Source organism: Pyrus communis, chromosome 17, assembly GCF_963583255.1.
Source record: "Pyrus communis chromosome 17, drPyrComm1.1, whole genome shotgun sequence".
Lineage (NCBI taxonomy): Eukaryota > Viridiplantae > Streptophyta > Magnoliopsida > Rosales > Rosaceae > Pyrus > Pyrus communis.
Window position 1 is genome coordinate 5056914 of NC_084819.1, and position 24261 is coordinate 5081174.

Genomic DNA, 24261 nt, shown 5'->3' on the forward strand with positions numbered 1-24261 from the left:
ATGACAAGGTTAGGTGTTTTGGACTTGTGAGGATGAGAAAAAAATTGGTGATGGCTTTGATTTGGATGGTGTTGGTCGGGATAACAGTGCACCGTGTGTGCATAGTGAGAAAGGGAGAGAGAGTGTGTGAGGGAGAAAATGAGAAAAGAGAGAGAGGAAGGGGGAGGGAGAGAGTAGAGGGAGAGAAATCAGAACATGGGAGGACATAACCCTTTTATATATGGGTATTTTAGTGATTTCAGTTTTATTCATGGTTTGTACATGGCTGATTTTTCTTATTTTTTTTCCCAAGATTAAGAAATTGTCCCATTTTGGTGTATTTCCAAAGAGATTATAATTAAATATAAACATCTTATTCCTACAAAAAAAAAGGACTCGTAGAAAATTTACTAGTTTGTAGTATCGTGATTTTCAAACTGTCATGAATCAAATGCTTTTCATCCCAGTGTCGCACCCCTAAAATGAGGATTGAGGGACAGTTTCATACTTATGTTAGGCTTTCTATCATAACCTACATTAACGCGTAACGTGACACCCACGTGGACAATGACTGGGCATCACGTGTTAATCTGGCCCCACATGGACATTAAAAATTTTAAAAGCTAAAAATTAAAAAAAAAAAAAAAAAAAAAAAACTAAATATCTAATGAAAGTAGAACTCTAGGTTTGGCTGGGGTCGATTGTCGTGTCCTCTTCTCTTCCCTTTGCTTCTTTTCACATCGCCTCTACTATTGTTTCTCCCAATCTTTAACTATGGTTTGTCCAATTCCTCTATCCCCGAGGGTAAACCTCTTCCCAGCTATCCCTTGGTCTGATCATCAACCATGTTTCCTATTGAGATCGTGTGTAAAGTTCTGGTGCTTACACCAATTCGGGTGTTTCCAACACCATCACTTTCCCTTTGTTGTATGCCGGTTCTGGCAATGTCGCTCGTTGGTTTCCACAAGCTTCATACTGGTAGTTTGCTTCTATCACTCTGTTTTCGACTATCCACTGTTTATGGCTGTGCTCAGCTATTTTATCGGGATTGGAGGTGGCGTTTGGTGAGGCATTACTCTGCGGCAGTGGACATGGGTTCGTTTGGATGGACTGGAAAACTGATGGTGGAGATGGCGGTGGAAGCTTCCTAGTTTCTTGGTTGCTGTGTAGTTTTCAAGGCCTTACTATTTTGTTGGGCTTTCTTTCTGTTTGTTTTTAGTCGTAGGTCCTTTTTTGTTTGTTTATAGGTGTTTCTTAGGCCTTTGTTTTGCTTGTAAGTTGTGTTGGTTGTTTAACAAAATCTCCATTTGACCAAAAAAAAAAAAAAAAAACTACCTAAAATCCAAAATTATGGAACCCATAACGAGTTCCTTCCAAACCCTAGCAGAGCGTACTTGAACATTGTTGCTCGAACGCCTTTGCACGCATTAGCACGAAGGCATAGAAAACTGCTAACAACTCATGGACTGCTACAAAAAGTGCTCGGCTTTGCAGCACCGCCATCTTCTCGCCGTAATGCACTTCATCCTAACAGTCAAGTCCATATCCCTCACTCTGTATCTTCGAAATCAACGACATGTCGTCCTCCTCGTCCTAGACCTGGACCCCACCACCACAGCCACACAGTTGTGTTCTTGGCCATGGTGCTCTCGCTGGTGCCTCTTGGTACCATCTCGTTGGCCAAGCGGCGAGGTGGTGTCGATGTTGATTGAACTTCTAGAGAGAGAATAAGCTATCCATGCCTGCCATGAGAGCCTTGATAAACTGCGTAGGGGTTTTGGTATGGTTTTGTGATTTGAAGGCTTGGGGATCCATAAACATGCTTTATTTTTTCTTTTTCTTTTTTATTGTTCACATGGGTGCCAAGTCACACGTTTGTAGAGGTTCTGACTGAAAGCCTAACAGAAGTATGAAAGTGTCCTACAATCCTCACTTTAGGTAATGACATTGGAATAAAAAAAATAAAAATTGTTGTATGAATGTTTCAAAATCACAATATTTCAAGGTAGTAAGTGAGAATTACCCTACAATTTATGACTTATATCACATTACCCCATAAGTTGGTGCATAGATATCTAACATATATAATATGCCCAACTTGATGAATGAGTCATTAAACACCCTACTACATACTACATGAGTAAGAACATCCGCAATTTTCCTCTCGAAATTCTCCTTGTCAAAGTGTCGATCGACCTCTACATACTACTTATTATATCATGTTGTACAGGATTACCTTCTATTTTCCTTGTAGAACTTACTATCACAATATAATTTCAACACTTTCTTTGGTTATAAACCAAGACATCCCAAGAGTTTACGTAATCAAAGAAGGTCATAAACTCCTTGTGCCAAATTCTTATATTCAGCCATGGTAGAAAACGTTGACACCACTTGTTGTTCTTACTACACCACATAACCAGTTACCTCAAACAAACGTAAATACCGAAATGTAGAATGCCTATTAGTAACATTACCAACCCAATTTGCATTTGTAAATCCCTCAACTTTAAGGTACCCATGTCTCCTACATAGTATTCATTTACTAGGTGCATACTTCAAATACGCTAAAATATTAATTACAACAGCCATGTGATCCTCACTAGGTAGGTGAATAAACTAACTCACAACACTTACAACATATAAAATATCAAGATGAGTGTGAGCAAGATAAATTAATCTTTCCATAAGCCTTTGATATCTACCCTTATCAATTGGAAATTAATAAGGATAAATACCTAAGTCTACTTTACATGTTTCTTTTGGCAAATCCAACACATGTTTTTGCTAAGACAAGAAAATACTTTAAGTCCTCAAATCTTTCATCCCAATTTAGATTCAAAATTTGCCTGTAACTTCTAATCTCTTCTGAATCATCTCCTGTAATAATCATATCATTCACATAATTAAAGCAGTTATTTTTACCATACCTATGCTTCATAAACAAAGTGTGATTTGAATGAAGCTGGCGATACCCGTACTTTTTCGTTGTTTGAGTAAACCTATCAAACCATACACGAGACGATTGCTTAAGCCCATAGAAAGACTTACGCAATCTATACACCCCAATATTACTACTTGCACCTAGGGCTGGAAAAAAATCCCAAACCAAACCGAAAAAATCCCGATCCCAAACCAAAATTCCCGAAATTTTCGGTATGTCATCCCGAACCAAACCGAAATTTTCGGTATGGGATTCGGTATTGCATCTCCATTTTTTCGGTATTCCCATACCGAATAGAAATAAATATTATATATATATATATATTATTTTGGTTCCTTTTATTTGGTTTTAGGTATGCAGGAAAATACAGAGCAATAGCCCTCTGCATAATACAGTGCCAATTTATCTCCTATATTTTTCTCCAGACAATTTCATCCTCATTGTATAGTTTTCACTTCCACGATGCTGATCATGTAATTCTTTTGCCTAATCTTCTGATAGTCGTCTGTTATCGTTTTTCCTTAAAGCTATTTAACTTCTGTATCAACCTTTTCAGTTACATAAGATAAAATCGAGGATACAACTATGAATTCTGTCGCTTCTGTGGTGATCTCTTCTTGTACACGTATCTCACCAATAAAATACATTTCATTACATTCCGCAACCAGTACTAAACAAAACTTGTGCCATCAAAATGTCAAAAACTAACACGAATACATGAAATTCTTAATCATATTTAGCAGTAGCTAGCTCAATCTCATTTATTCCATGGAAAGTACTTTGATAAGGGCATTCGGAAGTCCTTATTCCTGATTCAGAAGTATTCGAGTCTTCATCTGTTTCACTCTGCTGGGTTAAACTTCGCTGAGGAGAAGGAGAAGGCGGTTGAGTAATTTCTTTATCGCCCTGCAACATCTTCACCACATTGCTCATGAGAGGTCTTGCATTCTGAACGCACAGCAGAGCTACCAATAACATCCTCTCCGATTTTTCCATGTCTTCTCTTTGATCCCACAACGCGACATTAAAATTGCTTGTAGAGACGAATGACATGCCTTTCTGAAATACTATAATATATGTGAGTCATCTATAACATACAAGCAATCCTTGTAAGTTTTACCGATGAATGTAAAGGGGAGTCATCAATGTTCGCAATGCATTCAAGATACGTTTTTAGCAAACTGCGATTCATTACCTTATTGTCTTGTTTAGGACATTTCTACCTGACGTGTTCTTCCCTGTATGCATCATATGTGGATATTAGTTTCCTGCATACCTAGGCAAATCAAGGAAACAAAGGAGCAAAGACCATTATGCATGCATGAACATATCAGTATACATATATTTCGGGATTCCCGATTTGTCCCGAAATCCCGAAATTATTTCGGGATTCCCGAAAATTGGGATTCCCGAAAATTTGGTTTGGGATTGGTATTGAATTTGGGATTCCCAAAAATTTCGGTTTGGGAATCGGGACAAGGGTTTCGGTATGGGATCCCATACCGAACCACCCCTACTTGCACCATAACTTGGTGGGAAAACCACATACACTTCCTCTTCCATGTTCTGGTGAAGAAACACATTCTTCACATCAAACTGCTTAAGAGGCCAATACATATTTGCAACTAAGGAAATCAAAACACGTACCTGATACGTCTTTGCTATCGAAGAAAAAGTTTTTTTAGTAATCTACACCATACGTTTGAGTATACCTCTTAGCCATTAACCTTGATTTGTATCTAACAATAGCTTTAAAAAATAAAATACTTGCTTGTTATTATAGTTGGAAAAATAAAAAAACTCTTTTGATTTCTATGATATCAAATCAAAGTGTCATTAGTCGATCCTCTAAAAAAAAGCAGCAAAGTTCATTCAAGCGAGAAATGGAAAATTCATGGAAAGTTACAAATCCCCATCACGTAATAGTGCACCTACACGCCTCAACGTTGTTTTTGACTGGAAGACCAACAGCTAACTATCGAGACTTTCGGTTATCTAGACACATAATTCGTGAAATGGTTCATGCAAGTTTCCATCAGCCTTGTACTTGACTTCTCTTTTGGTAACTGCACTATCTCCAGGTTTTGTTTTTCTGCAAACCAGACATTTCTTCATCCATAACTTGTCTCCATTTATGATCCTGTAAGGCTTCTTCCACTTGAGTTGGAATTTTAATTGACTCTATATAATTTACCAGTACTTTACGCTCAGGTGCAATGTGTTGGAAATTCAACTCAAAACAGGCTGTAAAAGGTTGCTAATGGCTGTTAGTTTCTTTACAGGTTGTATCCACTCATGCTACAACTACAAAGACTAAAGTTTCCTCCATGTGCTAGCTGAAAGTGTGTTGAAAGACAGCAGAGATGTGAGCTGCTGTGTGCAAGCCGAAAGGTTGTGATTACAACCTGGAATGATGCAAGACATGTGTGTGCCAACTATCCAAAGTTGCTGCATATGTTTGAAAGGGTGTAAAGATGTGGAACACCATCATTCATTGCAAGTGTTGTTGCATTGTCTATTAATTTCTGTTTTGTATAAATAGGCCATCTTGCTAAGCTTAAATCATATCATCCAAATCCCATTTCCATTCTCATTTTCAGCTTGTAAGCTTTAAGAGTTGTAAACTCTTCTAATATTTCAAAGTGTTTGTTATCACCAAGCTTGCTACTTCTTTCATATATCAAAGTCCAAGTGTTTTACTAAAGCTTGTTGCTTCCCTCCTTTCTCTATTTCTTTGTCCAATTTTATTGAGCGTGAAAGTGAGAGGTGTGATAGAGTTTGTAAACTTATCACCCACATATTTTGGTATTGAGTTAGTAAACTTTTTTGAATACCAACAATTGGTATCAGAGCCAGAATACCATTCTGGCAAGTGCAGTAGCTATGGCGTCCAATTTAGTGCAACTCCAAGTTCCCACATTGAAGAAAGAAAATTATGAAAGATGGTGCATCCAATTCAAAGCATTGTTTGGATCACAGGAGCTATGGGAAGTTGTCAGTAGTGGGTATGTTGTACCCACTGCCGAGCAAGAAGCCGTATATACTGCGGATCAAAGGAACACTCTTAAGGACTTACGAAAGAATGACCAAAATGCGCTGTATCTTCTATACCAGGGTTTGGAAGATTCAACGTTCGAGAAGGTTGCAGAAGCAACAACGAGCAAGCAAGTATGGGATACACTCAGTACAATCTACAAAGGAGTAGATCGAGTCAAGAAAGTGAGGTTACAGTCACTTCGAGCAGATTTTGAAACTGCTCACATGAATGAAGGGGAGAGCATCTCCGACTATCACTCAAGGCTCATTGTGATAGTAAATCAGATGAGGAGAAATGGCGAGAGACTCGATGAAGTACGAGTTGTGGAGAAGATACTCTGGTCACTCACATCTAAGTTTGAGCATGTGGTGACTGCCATTGAGGAATCCAAGGATTTGGAGGTGATGAGCGCAGATGAGCTACTAGGATCCCTCCTAGTTCACGAGCAACGCATTCAAAAGAATGCAAACCCCACAACGCTAGAGCAAGCTTTGAAGTCAAAGTTGAATATTGACAAACCAAATGGAGGTCGTGGGCAGTGGAACTCACGTCGTGGGAGTTCATCTAACCGTAGCCGAGGACGAGCTCGAGGAAGAGGTCGAGGCTATGCACAAAATCGAGGTCAATCTCAAGAGTGGAGATCTACTCGAGGAAAGGCGCATATCCAATGTCACAATTGCAAGCAATATGGTGAGCATGTCAACATGGCAGAATCAAGTGGAAATACTGATGAAGAACTTACAGTCTTGCTAGCACACCATGATTCCAGTAGCCAACAAGATGTTTGGTATTTGGACTCTGGTGCAAGCAATCACATGTGTGGAAAGAATGAGTTTTTTGCCGAACTAAAAGATGGGGCCTATGGATCTGTAAGTCTTGGTGACTCCTCAAAGTTGCCAGTTGAAGGCAAAGGGAAGATCAAGATCATCCAGAATGATGGTAAAGAAGAATACATCTCCAATACCTACTACATACCAGGTATGAAGAGCAACATTCTAAGCATTGGTCAACTGCTCCAGAAAGGGTACATTATACATATGGAGAACATGCTTCTCACTCTCAGGAATGCAAGGAGAAAGCTTATTGCACGTGTTCGAATGTCAAAGAACCGGATGTTTCCGTTGAATTTGAACACAAAGATTGGAAGCTGCAACATCGGTGTAATGGAAGATGAGTCATGGAAATGGCATCTTCGATTTGGCCATCTTCATTTCAATGGCCTAAAGTTGCTGTCAAGTGGAGGAATGGTTCGTGGTCTACCCCAAATTGAAGCCACATGCCAAGTATGTGAAGGTTGTGTGCTTGGCAAGCAAGCACGACTATCGTTCCCTGTTGGTGATACATAGAGAGCAAAGGCACCACTGCAGTTGGTGCACACAGATATATATGGTCCATTGGATCCTATATCTTATGGAGGTAATAGGTATTTTATTACCTTCATTGATGATTTCAGTAGAAAGACTTGGGTCTATTTTTTCAAGGAGAAGTCAGCTGCCCTAAAAATTTTCAAGGAGTTCAAGGCACTCATAGAGGCTGAAAGTAACCACATGCTTGTGGCTGTGAGATCAGATAGAGGTGGAGAGTACACCTCCAATGCTTTCCAAGCATACTGCAAGGAGCAAGGAATTAGGCATCAACTTACTGCTGCCTATACCCTACAGCAAAATGGGATAGCCGAAAGAAATAATCGAATTATCCTTGACATGACAAGGTCCATGCTTAAGGAGAAGAATTTGCCAAAAAAGTTATGGGCAGAAGCTGTAGCTTGTTCGATTTATTTGTTGAATCGATGTCCAACAAAGAGTGTCAAGAGAATGACACCACAAGAGGCTTGGAGTGGATATAAGCCGAATGTTACACACCTAAGAATTTTTGGGTGTGTTGCATATGCTCAAGTTCCAGAAGCCAAGAGGAGGAAACTTGATGATAGAGGTGAGAAGTGTGTGTTTGTGGGCTATAGTGAAGAGTCCAAGGCATACAAGCTCTACAACCCACTAACTGGCAAACTAGTGGTTAGTAAAGATGTCATCTTCAGTGAGGAAGAGACATGGAAGTGGAACAACAAAGAAGTCAGTAAAGAGAAGATCGTCTCCACTGATTTTGAAGAACCAGAAGTTGTACCACCTATTGAGCAACAGCCTGCTCAAACAATCACAACAACTCCAGTGCACAGAATTGCAAGGAGTGGTCCTACATTTAGTGAGGAAAGCAGCTCCTCAACTCCAGTGAGGTTAAGGAGTCTCACAGAGATTTATGGACAAGAAGAAGAAGAAACCAATTTTTTCTGCTTCTATGCAGACCATGAGCCTCTCTCATTCAATGAAGCTGTGGAAGAAGATTGTTGGAAGAAAGCCATGGAAGAAGAGATCCATGCCATCGAGAAGAATGACATTTGGGAGTTAACAAAGCTCCCACCAAATCAGAAGGCTATTGGTGTCAAGTGGGTTTACAAGATCAAACGCATTGCAGATGGAAGTGTGGATCGATACGAATCAAGGCTTGTAGCAAAGGGCTACAAACAGAAGTATGGAGTGGACTATGATGAAGTCTATGCTCCAGTTGCAAGACTTGACACGGTAAGATTACTAATCTCTCTTACCGCTCAGCATAAATGGAAAATTTATCAATTAGATGTCAAGTCAGCCTTCCTTAATGGAGTTCTAGAGGAAGAATTGTACGTGGAACAACCAGAAGGCTTCCAAGTACAAGGAAAAGAAGATAAGGTGTATCGTTTGAAGAAAGCTTTGTATGGCCTCAAGCAAGCACCACGAGCTTGGAACTCAAGGATTGACAACTACCTTCACCAAAATGGATTTCAGAAATGTCCATACGAGCATTCAGTTTACATGAAGAATGGTGCAAAAGGGGAGTTTTTAATTATTTGTCTCTATGTAGATGACTTGTTGTTTACAGGAAACAATGAAGCAATGTTCTGTGAGTTCAAGCAATCCATGTTCAGTGAATTCGAGATGACTGACAATGGATTAATGTCATACTTTCTTGGCATAGAGGTGAAGCAAGAAAGTGACGGTATTTACATCTTTCAACAAAAGTACATGAGAGATATATTGGAGAAATTCAATATGGACAAGTGCAATATTGTCAACACTCCAGTTGCAACTGGATTGAAGTTGTCCAAGGAAGGAAAAGGTGAGTTTGTAAACTCAACCGTATACAAAAGCTTGGTTGGAAGCCTAAGGTACCTTACAATCACAAGACCTGATATAGTTTATGGTGTTGGACTCGTGAGTCGATACATGGAAACACCAAGGGAGTCTCATTGGCTGGCCGCCAAGAGAATTTTGAGGTACATAAGAGGTACTCTAAACTATGGTCTATTTTATAATTTTGGTGAAGATGCAAAATTATTTGGTTATTCAGATAGTGATTGGGGAGGTGACCAAGATGAAAGGAAAAGCACAACTGGCTATGTGTTTTTTCTAGGATCAACAGCTTTCTCATGGACTTCAAAGAAGCAATCAATTGTTGCTTTGTCACCGTGTGAAGCCGAGTATGTAGTTGTAGCCTCAACCGTGTGTGAGGCAATATGGTTAAGGAATCTGTTGAAATCAGTGTGTCATTCACAAGAAGAATCGACCTTGATTCATGTGGATAATATATCTGCAATCAAACTTGCAAAGAATCCAGTTCAACATGGAAGGAGCAAGCACATTGATACTAGGTTCCATTTTCTAAGGGATCATGTGAAACAAAAGACAATTGAGCTTGTCTATTGTCACACAAAGGAACAAGTGGCTGACATCTTCACTAAGCCACTGCCAGTTGAACCATTCAGGTTATTGCGTGAAATGCTAGGCATGAAGGCGTTTTGATTTGAGGGGGCATGTTGGAAATTCAACTCAAAACAGGCTGTAAAAGGTTGCTAATGGCTGTTAGTTTCTTTACAGGTTGTATCCACTCATGCTACAACTACAAAGACTAAAGTTTCCTCCATGTGCTAGCTGAAAGTGTGTTGAAAGACAGCAGAGATGTGAGCTGCTGTGTGCAAGCCGAAAGGTTGTGATTACAACCTGGAATGATGCAAGACATGTGTGTGCCAACTATCCAAAGTTGCTGCATGTGTTTGAAAGGGTGTAAAGATGTGGAACACCATCATTCATTGCAAGTGTTGTTGCATTGTCTATTAATTTCTGTTTTGTATAAATAGGCCATCTTGCTAAGCTTAAATCATATCATCCAAATCCCATTTCCATTCTCATTTTCAGCTTGTAAGCTTTAAGAGTTGTAAACTCTTCTAATATTTCAAAGTGTTTGTTATCACCAAGCTTGCTACTTCTTTCATATATCAAAGTCCAAGTGTTTTACTAAAGCTTGTTGCTTCCCTCCTTTCTCTATTTCTTTGTCCAATTTTATTGAGAGTGAAAGTGAGAGGTGTGATAGAGTTTGTAAACTTATCACCCACATATTTTGGTATTGAGTTAGTAAACTTTTTTGAATACCAACATAATGTGCTTACAAAATACATAATTAGCATTTGGATACTTCACCTTTTCCACATGAGGGAACTTGTCAGGTGGCACACCTCGATGTTGTGCCAGTTACAATTTATACTCACAATAGTATTTGGCTTAGTTGAATTATCATCTAAAATACTTACCTGCAGAATATTCAAAGGAGATGGAACAGACACTAGAGAGTCAGAGATAGGGCAATAGGCTACTGTGGTCAATGATATCATCTACGGTTCTACAATTGGCAGCTCTGTACTAGACTTGATGTTATGTACTAGGCTCAGTGTTGGGTTGCTGCACAGTACTGGGCTCGATGCTTGGTTGTTGGCCTTATCAAGTCCAAAACGGAGCTATAAACTTCAAAAGCATTTGCAAACACATCTTCAACCACAGTTTTGTTTCTCTTATCTCCCCTTGGAGAACATTGTAACCAACATACATCATCTAAATCATCATTCTTTCATTAGATGACCTAAATTGGATAGAGAATGAGCATAAAAATATGCGGACTCAGACATGGTCACATTCATTATAACATACATACACCGAGTGGATGGGTGATAACACTTGAATCCTTTTTGCTAAGTTGAAAAACTCAAAAATACACAGCGAAACACACACAAATCAAGCTTACTAGGGTGGACTTTCTGGATGAGAACATAAGACTGCACAAGCAAAGATATGAGGCAGCAAAGTATTTGTAGAAACTACATGAACATGTTGGGTAGGTACTTGAAGTGTTGTTTTAAAACTCAAGACCCGCGAGAACATTCGGTTCATAACATTAACCGCATATACTACTGCTTCTGGCTATAAGCATTTGGGAACAGATGCACCAATAAACAACACACGGGCCCGTCTCCAAGATATGGCAATTCTTCCTTTCTGCCGCCTCATTTTGTTATGGGTTGGAGGACATGTAGTTTCAGGAAAAATCCCATGATTTTGTAGAAACTAGGATAAGTCAAAATTCATATACTACACATCATTGTCAGAAAGCAACACTTCAGTATCAAAAGAATATGGAGTTTTAGCCATCTGACAAAATTACAAACTATATAACAAACATCACTTTTATTCTTCAATACACACAACCAAGTCATACAGTCATACAGGTGCAATTATCCACGAAAGTAACAAACCACTTAATTCCAAAAGTAGTACTAATAGGGAAAGTCCCCACAAATCAAAGTGTAATAGTGCAAACAGAAACAACTTTTAATTCATACTGGAAATGAAACATAGTGGATTTTAGCTAAAATGCATATTGCACACCTCAATTCCAAGTCTTTAATGTTGCGAAATAAACTAGGTAACATGTGCTTCAAACAACCAAAATATGCATGCATGTCCCAATCAACAATGCAATAACCACAAATTTTGTAAATTACTATCACGCGACATATGAACCAAATTACCACTTTTAGGAACCACGTCATCCATATAATATAACCCCCGCCCCTCTCTTAGTGCCACAACCAATGATCTTTGTTTGAATATCCTCAAGCAAGCAAAATAAAGGATGAATTAATATAACACAATCCAATTGTTCAATAACTTGTGGTGCAGATAGTGAATGATAGGACCACGATAAACAGCGGTATAAGAAAAGAGACGGCGTTAGACATAGTGTTCCCACTCCGACAATAATAACATTTATATCATTGACAGTTGCTAAACACTTTCTCTAAGGGTACGTCATATATTGAAGCAAGTTCCAATAAAGGATAAAGTAGAGACTAGAGATGATAACATTTCCTTATTCAAGTGACATTGGCAAAGAAATCTCATTGTACTTCCGTTGGTGAAAGTGAAAATATATCATACAAGATCCCATATTCGAAAAAGTTTTACAAATAACTACATCATAAGTAGTTTACTGTTAATAGCACTTAGGTCTTTTAGGCTAAAAATCCACACCCCAATGATGGTGGAGTTGGGGATTAATACTTACATCGGATTCAGTAAAGAAAAGAAATTAATTAAATTCTTCTTGTCATTTGAGCAAAAGTTAAACGAGTCTCCTCTCCTACAGTTGAAAATCAAGGGTCCATTAGTACCCTTTAATTTAGATATATATAGAGCCAGCAGAAATTAAGTGAAAAAACAAAACCTAGTGCTTTAAGTATTACAAGTTGACTCTGTGCACTTAATCAATCTTAATTTATGATCAAGTGACAACCAGCTGATGATTACGACCTTGATTGTTAGTACTGATTTCTTATCCATAACAGCACTTAGATTTATGTTGACTACTGAGTTGCCTACCAAGATTCATAAATCTATTTAATTACCAAGGTTGGATATTTCAAGAGATAACCGACAATCATAAAATACTTAAATGAGCATTCATTGTGTTCCGTATAGATTAATTAAAAAATTTGAAAAAAAAATGAATCACTTAAATAGGAGATTTTTTTTATGTGTCCATAACACATGAGCCGACACATCACATGTCATCTAATAAGTTTTATAACTTGACAAATAATTTGTTGTTTGCTACTACCTAGTCATGGTGGATAGGGTTTGTGTGCGGGCTTAGGGTCAAACTCAACCATCACGTACAATCAATCACTTTAACTCCTGCTACTAGATTTAATTGAAGGGAACTAGTACTATAAGTGGAGATAATTTTTTTTTTCCCCAAGTGTCTTTCATGTTGTATTATGCAATGTGGTGTATCGATTTGTTTTCCATGACACTAAAATTTTCTCCTTAAATAGGTATTGGATATTGAACTACTGTTGAGATCAATGGAAGGAAATATACATGGATCATTCACCCAAAAAAAAAAAAAAGATCCATATTTTGATATAATTGTCCTCTAACAGTATATGCGAGGATGAGAAGAAATGTTACAAGCTTGTCAAATTTTATGTCTTTATAAACAGTTGCATGCTCCTTAATTGGTTTTTTTTGTGGAATTTCAACTTTTTTTATGGTATCAGAGCATATTGGTCAATGTGTAAAGTCCAATGGTCATATGAGCTCAATATCATGTGGCTTGTGCTGTATACACGTAGAAGGTTTGAAAAAATGCCGCACCTGAGGGGCGTGCAAGGATTTGAAAAAATGCTAACATCCAATTTGTGTCACGTGTTGAACTTACAAATTTTTCGAATGTAAACTTTGTGTGAAGAGGTGAAGAAATGTCCCACATCAAAGCTTACCAAACTTTGTGTGTCATTATAAGGAGTTAGGTTATTCTCCATATTGTCAATAATTTTATGATCAACCTCAACTTCTTTCATTTTTTGTGCTAATTTTGTGTGTTAAATCCAAAACCACTTCATTTTTATGTTTAAGAAGTGCTTGAGATCTAGAGTTTAGTATTTACGATTTATATTATTGTTAAATGAAAATGTAGCAGGTCAAGACTAAATTGATGCATAAACAATCTAAATCCCTAACAAGACATTTCTGGAGTTTAGGATGTCGACACAGTAGCAATATTTACGATTACGTCGTTTTGAATTTTCATATACAAATGGTAAGCAGAATATTTTACATTCATAAATGCATCTTCAAGTAGATCTTAAACTCCAGAAATGCATTGTTAAAAAGGACACTTGTAGACCTAAAACTAAAAAGCTTGTTTATAATTTAGAAGTAAATTTAATTAATTTTGTCAAACTTTGTAAAAAAGAACTTTGATTTTTGAAAGTGGTTTTAGGTTATGTTCGGAGGGAGCGATTTCCAAGTTTCTCAAGCATCCGGGCAGTGGGTAAATTTTTCCAAGAGTAGTGTAGCGTTTAGTGCAAATGTGGGCAAGTGGTGGAGCAGCATGAATGCTACTTGGGGCTTCCTATCTTTGTGGGGAAAAATAAGAAACAAACTTTTTCTTATATCAAGGAACGAGTCCTGAATAGGCTATGTGGGTGGAAAGGAAAATTTTTTAGTGGTGTGAGGCAGGAGCTTCTTATCAAAGTGGTTGCTCAGGCTCTACCAGCGTATGCTATGAATTGATTCTTGCTTCCCAGGACCTTCTGTGATGATCTTCTCAACTTGTTGGCTAGATTCTGGTGGGGCAGTGATCCGAATGCACGGAAGATTCATTGGTGGTCTTAGGATAAGCTTTGTAAGTCGAAGGAGGAGGGGTGAATGGGCTTTCAAGATTTATTTGCAGTTAATTTAGCGGTTTTGGCCCAGCAGGGCTGACGTATTGCCCAGCAAACTGGTTCTTTGGTGGCACAATTTTTAAAGGCTCGGTATTTTCCCATGGCCTCATTTTGGGAGGCCCCGTTCCGAAGAGCGGTTCGTATTACTGGTCTAGTATCTTAAAGGCACGGGAGGCTTTGGTCCATGGGTCTAGATGGGTTGTTGGAAATGAAGAGTCTATTCAGGTGTGGAAGGATAGATGGCTACCCCGGCCTCACTCATTCAAAGTCCAGTCCATTGATGTTGAAGACAGGAGGACATGTGTGTCGAGGAGCTTATTGATACGAAGTCTTGCTCATGGAAAGTGGAAGTGTTACAGGAGTTGTTTTCAGAGGAGGAGGCGGGGTTGATTTGTATAATGCCGATTAGTTTTCACTTACCGCCGGATCGATTTGTATGGCACTATAACTCTCGTGGTGCATATAATATTAGTAGTGGCTAGGGAGGTGGTGCAATCCCCCTTGGTGGGTGCATCTACGTCCAAAGGGAGCAATGCTTTTTCACCCCTTTGGAAGTCCATATGGAGGTCTAAGATTCCCCCCAAGGTAAAAAAATTTACGCGGAAAATTAGTCATGACATTATTCCAACCAAAGTTAATCTTGCTAGGAAGGGGGTGCATCTTGATTTAGGGTGTGGGGTGTGTTCGGGGCATCCTGAAACGGATGGGCATGCGTTCCGGGAGTGTGTGTTTGTGCAGGAAGTGTGGGTGGGGTCTCCGTTGGGGGCTGGTATATTACCGGAATCGGGGGTGTTAATGTGGGAGTGGCTTTTATCAGTAGTTGAGACTCAAAAAACTAAGTTTGATTTGGTTTGCTTGGTTCTTTGGGGTTTGTGGCAGGCTCGTAACTCCCTAGTCTGGGATGGGCAATGTGGACAACCCATGGAGGTTGTGCAGAAGGTAGTGTGCTGGTATCAGGCGTTTTTAGCAGCCCATGTTTTGCCGAAGGTCTCCAAACTGGTTCCTCACCTCAAATGGATGACCCCCACTGATGGGTGGGCTAAAATTAATGTTGATGGGGCCACACGGCTGGAGTTGTATTCGGGAGGAGTGGGTGTGGTGTTGAGGGATGGGATGGGGCAGTTTATAGTAGCAGGAGCTTGGAGGAAAGAGGGTATTGGGTTGGCTTTTCAAGTGGAATTTGAGGCGGCCTTGGAAGGGTTCGGTTGGCGGGGAGGCTGCAGATTAAACGGGTTATTGTGGAGAGTGACTCCACGCTCGCTATAGCTGCTATCAATAACTACTCTCAGGATTTGGCCGTGTTTGGTTTGCTAGCAGAGGATGTCAGGTTTGTGGTGGAGTTGATTTTCCCGATCCAATTTGTGCATGTGCCAAGAACATGTAACGGGGCTGCCCATAGATTAGCTAAGTTTGCCATTTCAATTGGTAATGAATTTGTATGGTTAGAGGACCCTCCAAATATCATTCAGGACCTCCTCAACCAGGATCTTATGTAGTACGTTGGTTTTCATTAATATATCGCGTTTCTTTCAACAAAAAAAAAAAAGAAAAGAAAAAAAAAAAAGAAGTTTAGCTTAAATTGATAAGGGATGAAGTACAAAACACAATGATAATTTATTGGCACTCTAAACATCTAACTGTACACTTCAAATTTTTTTATATTTAAAAAGAAAAATACTCTTATGAAGAGTGCATAATTAGATTTTTTTAGCACAATTAGATTTTCGGAGTACCGTTCCCTTCATGATTATTGCAAATGCATTTGTAAAGGGTTTAATTATTGCAAACACATTTCACATGACTATCAACCTTTGTATAATGCTTCTAAAAATCATTTCTCATCCCCACTATTTAAATTTTGTCGTCCACTCTTAACTAGTTCGGTCTCAATATTTTACAAATAGAAAATTTCTCACGCAAACATTGCCTTACTATTTTAAAAAAATAGTGCCAAACTTGTCTTCAACTTGTGGGGCTAGTTGTTGCCGTAAGCACCAAATAGGCCATTTGTTGTGCTCCATTTTTCAAGTGATATTTAAAATAAGAACGATTCTTGCCGACACAAGCATGAATGAATAGCAACACAAAACTTCTAGAATACTACTTCTGGTTTGTTTGCATTGGCCACAAAACCTAGATTACTCAAATACAATAAACGTTTGGTTTGTATTTTCTACTAAATATAAAAAGTTCAGACTACATAATTAGATTTATAGACGGTCCATAACAAATTCTTTTTGTAATACTTCAATTACACAATGCTGCTGACCTTTTCTTGGTAACCCGTGGTGTTTTCATCAAGCTCAAGAAACTTGTTCACCCACTCCAACCCATAAGAACCTTCGGCAGAGAAGTCAAAGAACTCATTCACATCAAAGTTCGTATCGGCGCAATCGTTTGATGCTTTATGGGAAGGTTTAGTAGCAGTAGCAGTCTTCGTCGTCGTGTCTTGGGCTGTTGAAGTCTGCAGTTTTTTCTCCTTCTGACTCATTTTTTTGCTCAAATGAGAATTCCAGTAATTCTTTATTTCATTGTCTGTTCGGCCTGGAAGTCTCCCGGCAATCAAGGACCACCTATACAATACCAACTTATGGTCAAAAACTTTCTCGTCTGACATGTTATGCTATTAGATTGTCAATATACATGTGATCGTTGTCGATTCACTCAAATGTGCGGTCTAGATTGACATTCAGACAAGAAACTGTTGACAATGGTGACTAAATTAAATCAATTACCTGTTTCCCAGTAGTTTATGAAGTCTAATTATCAAGTCCTCTTCATCATCAGAAATGTTGCCTCTCTTAATATTGGGTCTCAAATAGTTCAACCATCTCAACCTGCAACTCTTCCCGCAACGATTCAAACCTGCAGGAGAAGTAACAACAAGAGATTAACCCTATTGTTTGGGCTCAAAATTAACGTGGATTAGTTAATTAACTAACCTGCTATTGAAGCAATTGTCTTCCACCTCTTTGCACCATGAATTTCAATATATTCTGCAAGTTTTCTATCTTCCTCCGCTGTCCATGCTCCTTTGTTCATAACCCTTTTTGCTGACCCATCGTTCTTTCGAGCCATGATGTACGTACGTAGGGGGGGAGGGAGAGAGAGAGAGAGAGAGAGAGAGGGAAATTTGGTGTTAGATGTATCAGATATTAGCAGGAGAGACTGATTGTTGGCTATCAACAACTTCTGGGGGTTTATATCCTGCTGGTTGGTACGGTTTTCTGAGAAGAAAATTGGAGGGTCAATGAGTACTCCATCAATCTAGCTACCCTTCCAAGAGAGAGAGAAGTTCCAAGTCCCAAAAACTCACAACTACCGGTTAGGAGTCAGAAGATTGTGTGAGTGAGGAGTTGAATATGAATCCTTTTATATTCATCTCTTTGTCCTTCGAGACACGTTTGTCATTATTTTTCACTTGTACAGTGGTCTGATCTCATGAATATATATTGTTTGTTATCCTTCAATATCTAAAGAAAAGATGCTTTCCCTTAAAAGGAGGCAGATTGTCTGCCCTCCTGTTTGGATATTTTTCTCATCCTTTCTTATTTGTGTGGTTACAGTTAAGTCACGTTAACATTTTATATTCCTATTACTTTTTGTCTTATTATCTCTATAAAAAAAATTAATATATAATGTTGACGTGGCTTAACATTTACCGTCCAAAATAGGAAAGGATGGGAAGGGCATCCAAACAGGAGGACAGACAATCTACCTCCCCCTTAAAAACCAGTCCATTTCGGTCTTTCAGTGCCACCAAATTATATGTTATACAATACAACAGCAAAAATTCCCAAAATTGAAAATTTCCATGAACCCTTTATCACTTTATAGTTTAGCGTTAATTTATGTGTCAATATTATAAAACATTAGCCTAAAACATGAAGTAACAGAGAGTACTCGATAAAAACTCTCACTTTGAAAATCTCCTTAACATTTGTCATACAACAATTATATATATTGTCACATATCATGTATATACGGAGTGCAAGAATAATATATATTATCACATATCATGCATATATGGAGTGCAAAAATAATCTAACGCGTAGAAGCCGATAAAAATAAAATTATAATTCACTTCATTAGTAAGCTTTTCCTCTATATCATAATTTCAATGTTCTACTAACAATAAAATTTAATTCAACAATAATCATGTATTTTATGAAAATAGTGACCCCTATTTATATTTTTTTATTAGAAATTTAAAATCTATATAGAATATTAAAATAGTCTTTTTCTTTTTCTCTACTATATATATGGTGGAAATTAAATATTATTCTGCCTGTATATGTCATAGGAGCTATTGAAGACCTTGGGAAGAGAGACGCGGGGGGTGGTGGTGGTGGTGGTGTGGGGCACATGGTCCCCTTCAATTGCTTAGAAGAGGATCCGGATCCCTTCAATTGTGCCTGAGGCTCTCTTTGCTAGTTGTATACTGTCTGTAATATTATATTTGATTGTCATGTGAATTTGTGTACAAAACAGTCAGAAAACTTGATTGATATGAGAATTTGTGAACCACAGTATATTAAACTCTATACTCTTTTTCTACTATATAAACTTGTGGAAAGGCAGAGTGTTGTCTTGATACCAAAGTTTTAGAAGACGCTAGGTGTTAGTCAGGTGATGGGCTAAGCCTCTAGGTGGCTAGGCGACACCTAGGCGGATTTAAGTAAATTTATTGTACATCGCATAAATGAGTGCCTATTTATACTTTAAAAATACATAATTATATTGAGATACATAAATTGCATGGTAAAATGATATACAAATTAAGTATTATAACATATTGAAAATATGGAGAACAAGCATTTAATGAGTGTTCATCCAAATATTCAACAAGTCTCTTACAATTTACTGAACAAAAATAAAATGTAAAATAAAAGTTATCAATTTTCTGTCTAAATGAGAGTCACAACCTAGGCAAGTGCACAGGCGGACACCTAGGTGGGCTAGGCGGACGCCTAGGAAGGTATAAGCATCATTTCTTGATTTTCAAACACTTAGGCCCAGCCGCCTAACGACTATACGGAAATTTTTAGAATGGTGCTTGATACGCATGCAGGCCTCCGGCCCTTGTTGTATTCAATCATTAGTTTAAGCCTCTTTGGGGTCAAAACGGAAAAAGAAAGTAACAATTTTGGAGTCCAAAGATCACAGATTAATTGAAGGTGTTTCTAAATGCATGACCGTTACATGTTTCTACTAATTAATCGAATGATTGTGCTACTAGTTAATCGAAGGTGTTAATTCGCAGGAAGTAGTCATTTCAACAGTCTTCCTTAGATATACGGGTGTTAAATATCTTGCCCCCGACCATTCCGGTCTAATAATAAACTTAATTTGGGCCTTAGTCTGGGTTCATAATTTCACTAAAAGACCAAAACATTTTTTTCAACACAACATAGCAAAAATCCTCAATTCTTTTTTCCCTTTTCTATATGCCTTTTTTTCGTTTTCAACAAGAATTCTCCCCCGCAGTTTTTTCTTCACCTGAGTGAAGAGTGAAATTTAACTAATTGAGATTTAGTTAAATCTCAACCATTCACACGTGAAAAAAAATGTGCGGATAAGTAAAGCTCTGTATACACCATCCTTTGTTCTATCCCCTAAGGTACATTCCGAAAGCTTTTTTCAATATACTATATACAGCAGACAATAACAAAACCATTACAACCTTCTTTGACGCCAACATCCTCAGATTCACCCTCAATCCATGTTTCCTCATTAGCTTCACCATTGCCACTCCCAACATCATAAGCCAAGAACCTACTGCCCCCAACACCGCCTTCATCGTATCCATCGGTCCAAAGACATTGCCCAAAACATCTCTCGACACTTCCACATATGTAGGGTCTGCTTGGCTGCTCTCTGACTGGTTTAGTCCAAGACGCTCATTTATCCAACTGGAAAACTCAACAAGCAATCTCGCGAGCCAAGCAACCTCATTGTCGGAGATGGGGCGCTTCATCCAGTCACCCCTGTATTTGACACCATCCAAAGTGCGGTTGCTCACTCTCCTCGGCTTGAATATTTCATCACGGGGTTGCGGTGGCTGTTTTGGTTCAGGAGAAAATGACAGTACCTTTACAGTATGCCCACCAAATAGACAGCTCACCTGAGCTTTCAAAGAGTCTATGCACTGAAGGTTGCGCGCACCATTATCACCGGAAACAGCTAGCAACTCAGATTCTGCACGTAATATGAACAGCTGCAATCACAAAATCGCAAACATTGGATGAGATCTTGTCAAGCAAACAGAAGTTTAGTAAACATACACAAATAGAGAAAAAAAAAAAACAATAATAATAATAATTAATACCTGAAGCAACTGTTGCCCGCCATCTTCTCCATCACTGAACAATCGTAAATCTTTGTTCCAATTCTCATGCAAGAAAGACCCATCTGCATCACTCTCAGATAAGCCATCCTCCCAGTCCTGAGATACCAATAGATCACACAAAGAAAACCAGTCAAACACTGATTCAATCAGTTAGGCAATCAAAATTCTAATGCAAAATATTAGAGGAGAGAGACGTAATCCTACCTGCAGCTGTTCGCGAATCGGAGTAACAAATCTATATAAGCTATTAATTATCGATTTTCCTGATTCTGCTTGTTTGGAATGAAAAGCAGTATCCACCATCTTTAATAGGTCCATCAGCTCTTTGGATGATGTCAATATAGTTAGGATCTATACAGAAATGAAGAATAATCAGAAACAAAACCAAAGCAAAAAAAGTCTTCATATTTATTTCTGACAGATAAAAGATGAGTAATGCATAGGAAGTCGACCAAGGATATGCATGAATTATCATCACATTATTCTCAATTAAGTTCTAACATATAGTACTAGTTTTCTGTAAACATGTTGCTGATATAACCAAAATTTCCCTCTTACTGAAGTTTTAATATCCCAAACTTTGAAATAATGAACATTGTATGATCTTCAATTCTCAAGAATCACAAATCTATTTGTATCAGGAATGCATCTAGAAAGGTCAAAGCTCAATAAAACCTTAATAAAGACCTAGCCAAGTTGGAAAGTACGAAATTCCAATGAAAACAAACAATAGTTTAATATGAGTATTTTTAGATGATAATTTGCAAGTCATAAATTGATGGACCCCCATAAAAAAACAGCATCATTATCACTGATCTACATTCAACTATAAAGAGTAGAAAAAAAAAATATCACCACCATTCAACTGACCTAATCAATCACTAAAATGGGCACTGCCAAACAGAAGACTTAGAGCTCAAAAAGTTAATTCTGGTACCCGTGGAAGTTACAGTCCAATGAAAAGCATCACATATTCATCCACCCCAGCGGTGGAAACATAATTCTGTTATGAATTTATAGTTATCGAGCTTTTCTTGCAACTAATAACAACCGTCATATCTAATGCAATCTGACAGTTTAAATTAAAAAAAATGAGCACATCAATAAGTCTCTGGAATCATCATCACCAGGAGAAGAAACTAAATCTCACAAAGGTACCTAATTTAGAAAAAGAAATGGTTAACAATCTGACCTTCAATACCATCTGGACAATTATTTCGGGATCAGTATGAAGAAACTTGTGCGCAAACCCAATGAAATGCATAACCAAGGAACTGTAGTACAAGTAGCTGGCCAGCACATAACCCTGCCAAGAAGGTGTATAACCATGGTTTTGAGGCTGCAGGTTATCATTTCTCCCATTCTTAGTTGAACCGCCAACAACAGCATCAAGCTCTGAAAAGTCCAAAATGATATCCCAAGGTTCAATATAGGTAATCCAAACCGAAAACACCTCTGATATATTTTTAATCAAAACCCCCACTGGACAAAATAAGAATGTCCTCAATATAAACCGGTACAGCGGCCTCTGTATCAGCAAGTTCCAAGATCCTGTACATGGTGAAACCGACATCACATCCCTCAACTTCAAGGCATCAAATGAACCCCTCTGCCTCGGACTGCCACAATGTTCCACATTCTCAATACCATCTCTATGCACGACCAAACCCACATTCAAGTATTTGACAAACAACTTCACCACCTCTCCTAACCCGGGGGTTGGAGGGGTCTCACCCAAAACTGATCGGAATGGGAACGAGACCCCAAATGACTTACACAGATTAACAGGTAGTGGTGAAAAATCATTATCAACCAACCAAAAATTCACCAAAGCATTCACAAAAAACTCTGCCTGAGCTATAACCGAGGTATCATATCCCGAAGAGTAATGTAAAAGCGAACTTCGGTATGGAAGGTGTTGATTCAAATCAGTTGCACCAACAAAAGCACGAAGATATGCATATAAAAGCCTAATATACAAGTTGCATTCAATTTTAACCTCCGCCTCACGCCTAGTGCTCGAAAACCCTGAAATTGATGAAACCCAATTCTCAAATTTAAACCTTCTGTTTCTTTTTATCGAAACAACATCACAATTCTCACTATTTCCTCGACAAACGGGATAATAAGCGAACCAAAACGCGTAATATTCAAAGACATTGAGCTGAACTTGATAGAAATTAGGTTTAATTGAGTCTTCTTTAACCCTATTTTTTAAAATTGGGGATAAATCGGATAATACCCGGATATCATTTTCCGAGGTGAGCATGAATCGGACCCATTCCGGCAACCGTTCAATAGGGAACACGTATTTGACGAGGGAGAGGCGATCAACGGCGGAGATTGCGTTGAAGAGGAGGCTATTGGGCGCGAGGAGGGCGAACAGCCTGTTGGCTAAATCTATGTCGTTGGACGCGAGGACGGTGTCAATCCAGCCGTTGGGTGAGGTGGAGGGGGCGGAGGGGGCGGAGGGCGAGGGTTGTTGCTGTGAAACTGGTTGTGGCGGAGGCGGGGGTGATGACGCTGCATCGTCGAAGCCGAAGAGCTTGCAGATGAGAGTTGGGAAGGTGAGGGAGAAGAAGTGGCGGGATTGGTCGGGTGAGAGGGAGTGCAGGAAAGACTCGATGGAGGCGCAGGTGGAGGAGATCTGGTGCGGGGCGGAGGAAGCGAGGATGGTGCAGGCGAGCTCTTGGGATTTGGAATGGGAATTGAGGGCGTACGAGTGCGGGAGCATGGTAAGGATTGTAGGGGCCGATTGTAGAGAGAGAGAGAGCGTGATGCTTTGATTGGTTTGGCTTCCTTCAATGGCCGCTAGGGTTTTTGCAGGGGAAGAGAGAGGTTTTGAAAGTTTTCAAATAAGAGGAGAAGGTGTGGCGAGTTTTTATGGGGGAATGAAGGGAGGGGCCCGAGGAGGTACGTGGCGCTAAACTAAGAGTCTACGAGTGTGACGTGGACTTGGTTGCGGGGTCCACTTAAATGCTTCGGTTTGGAAAGAGATCATTATGATCATCGGATCAATTGATCTAAACTTTTGAAATTTCATCTAACAACTCATCTGTTTTGATTACATAAAAATTATAATAACTTTTTATCATTGAATAAAATTTTAAAGATTCGGATCACTTAATACGATGGTATTAATACGATGGTATTAGTGAAAGAGATCCAGATTATTTTTTATTTTCCCTCGTTTCGTTACGAAAGGTTTTTTATTTTTTATTTTTATGAAAAAGAAATTTGTTTGGATGCGAAGGGGCGGGAAGGCTGTATTGATGTGGACGTGAGATGCCAATCGTTGGATGTTCCCAAATTTCAAAATAATTTTTTTTCTCTTTTATCTTTTGTTCTAGAGGAGTCTAATT

General features: G+C 38.7%; 2 protein-coding genes across 2 annotated transcripts; both read right to left on the bottom strand.

The window, feature by feature from the left end:
* Positions 1-16558: 16558 nt before the first annotated feature.
* On the bottom strand, positions 16559-17688 carry LOC137723540 (transcription factor MYB3-like). Its single transcript, XM_068462739.1, has 3 exons — positions 17493-17688; positions 17286-17415; positions 16559-17123 (listed from the first exon to the last, which is right to left on the bottom strand). The coding sequence occupies exons 1-3, from the start codon at positions 17626-17628 to the stop codon at positions 16802-16804; spliced, it is 588 nt and encodes a 195-aa protein (XP_068318840.1). The 5' UTR covers positions 17629-17688; the 3' UTR covers positions 16559-16801.
* Positions 17689-19872: 2184 nt separating this feature from the next.
* Positions 19873-23731, bottom strand: LOC137723050 (uncharacterized). Its single transcript, XM_068462203.1, has 4 exons — positions 22092-23731; positions 21104-21250; positions 20879-20995; positions 19873-20767 (listed from the first exon to the last, which is right to left on the bottom strand). Exons 1-4 carry the CDS (start codon positions 23631-23633, stop codon positions 20159-20161), a joined length of 2415 nt encoding a protein of 804 aa, XP_068318304.1. The 5' UTR covers positions 23634-23731; the 3' UTR covers positions 19873-20158.
* Between the last annotated feature and the right edge of the window lie 530 nt (positions 23732-24261).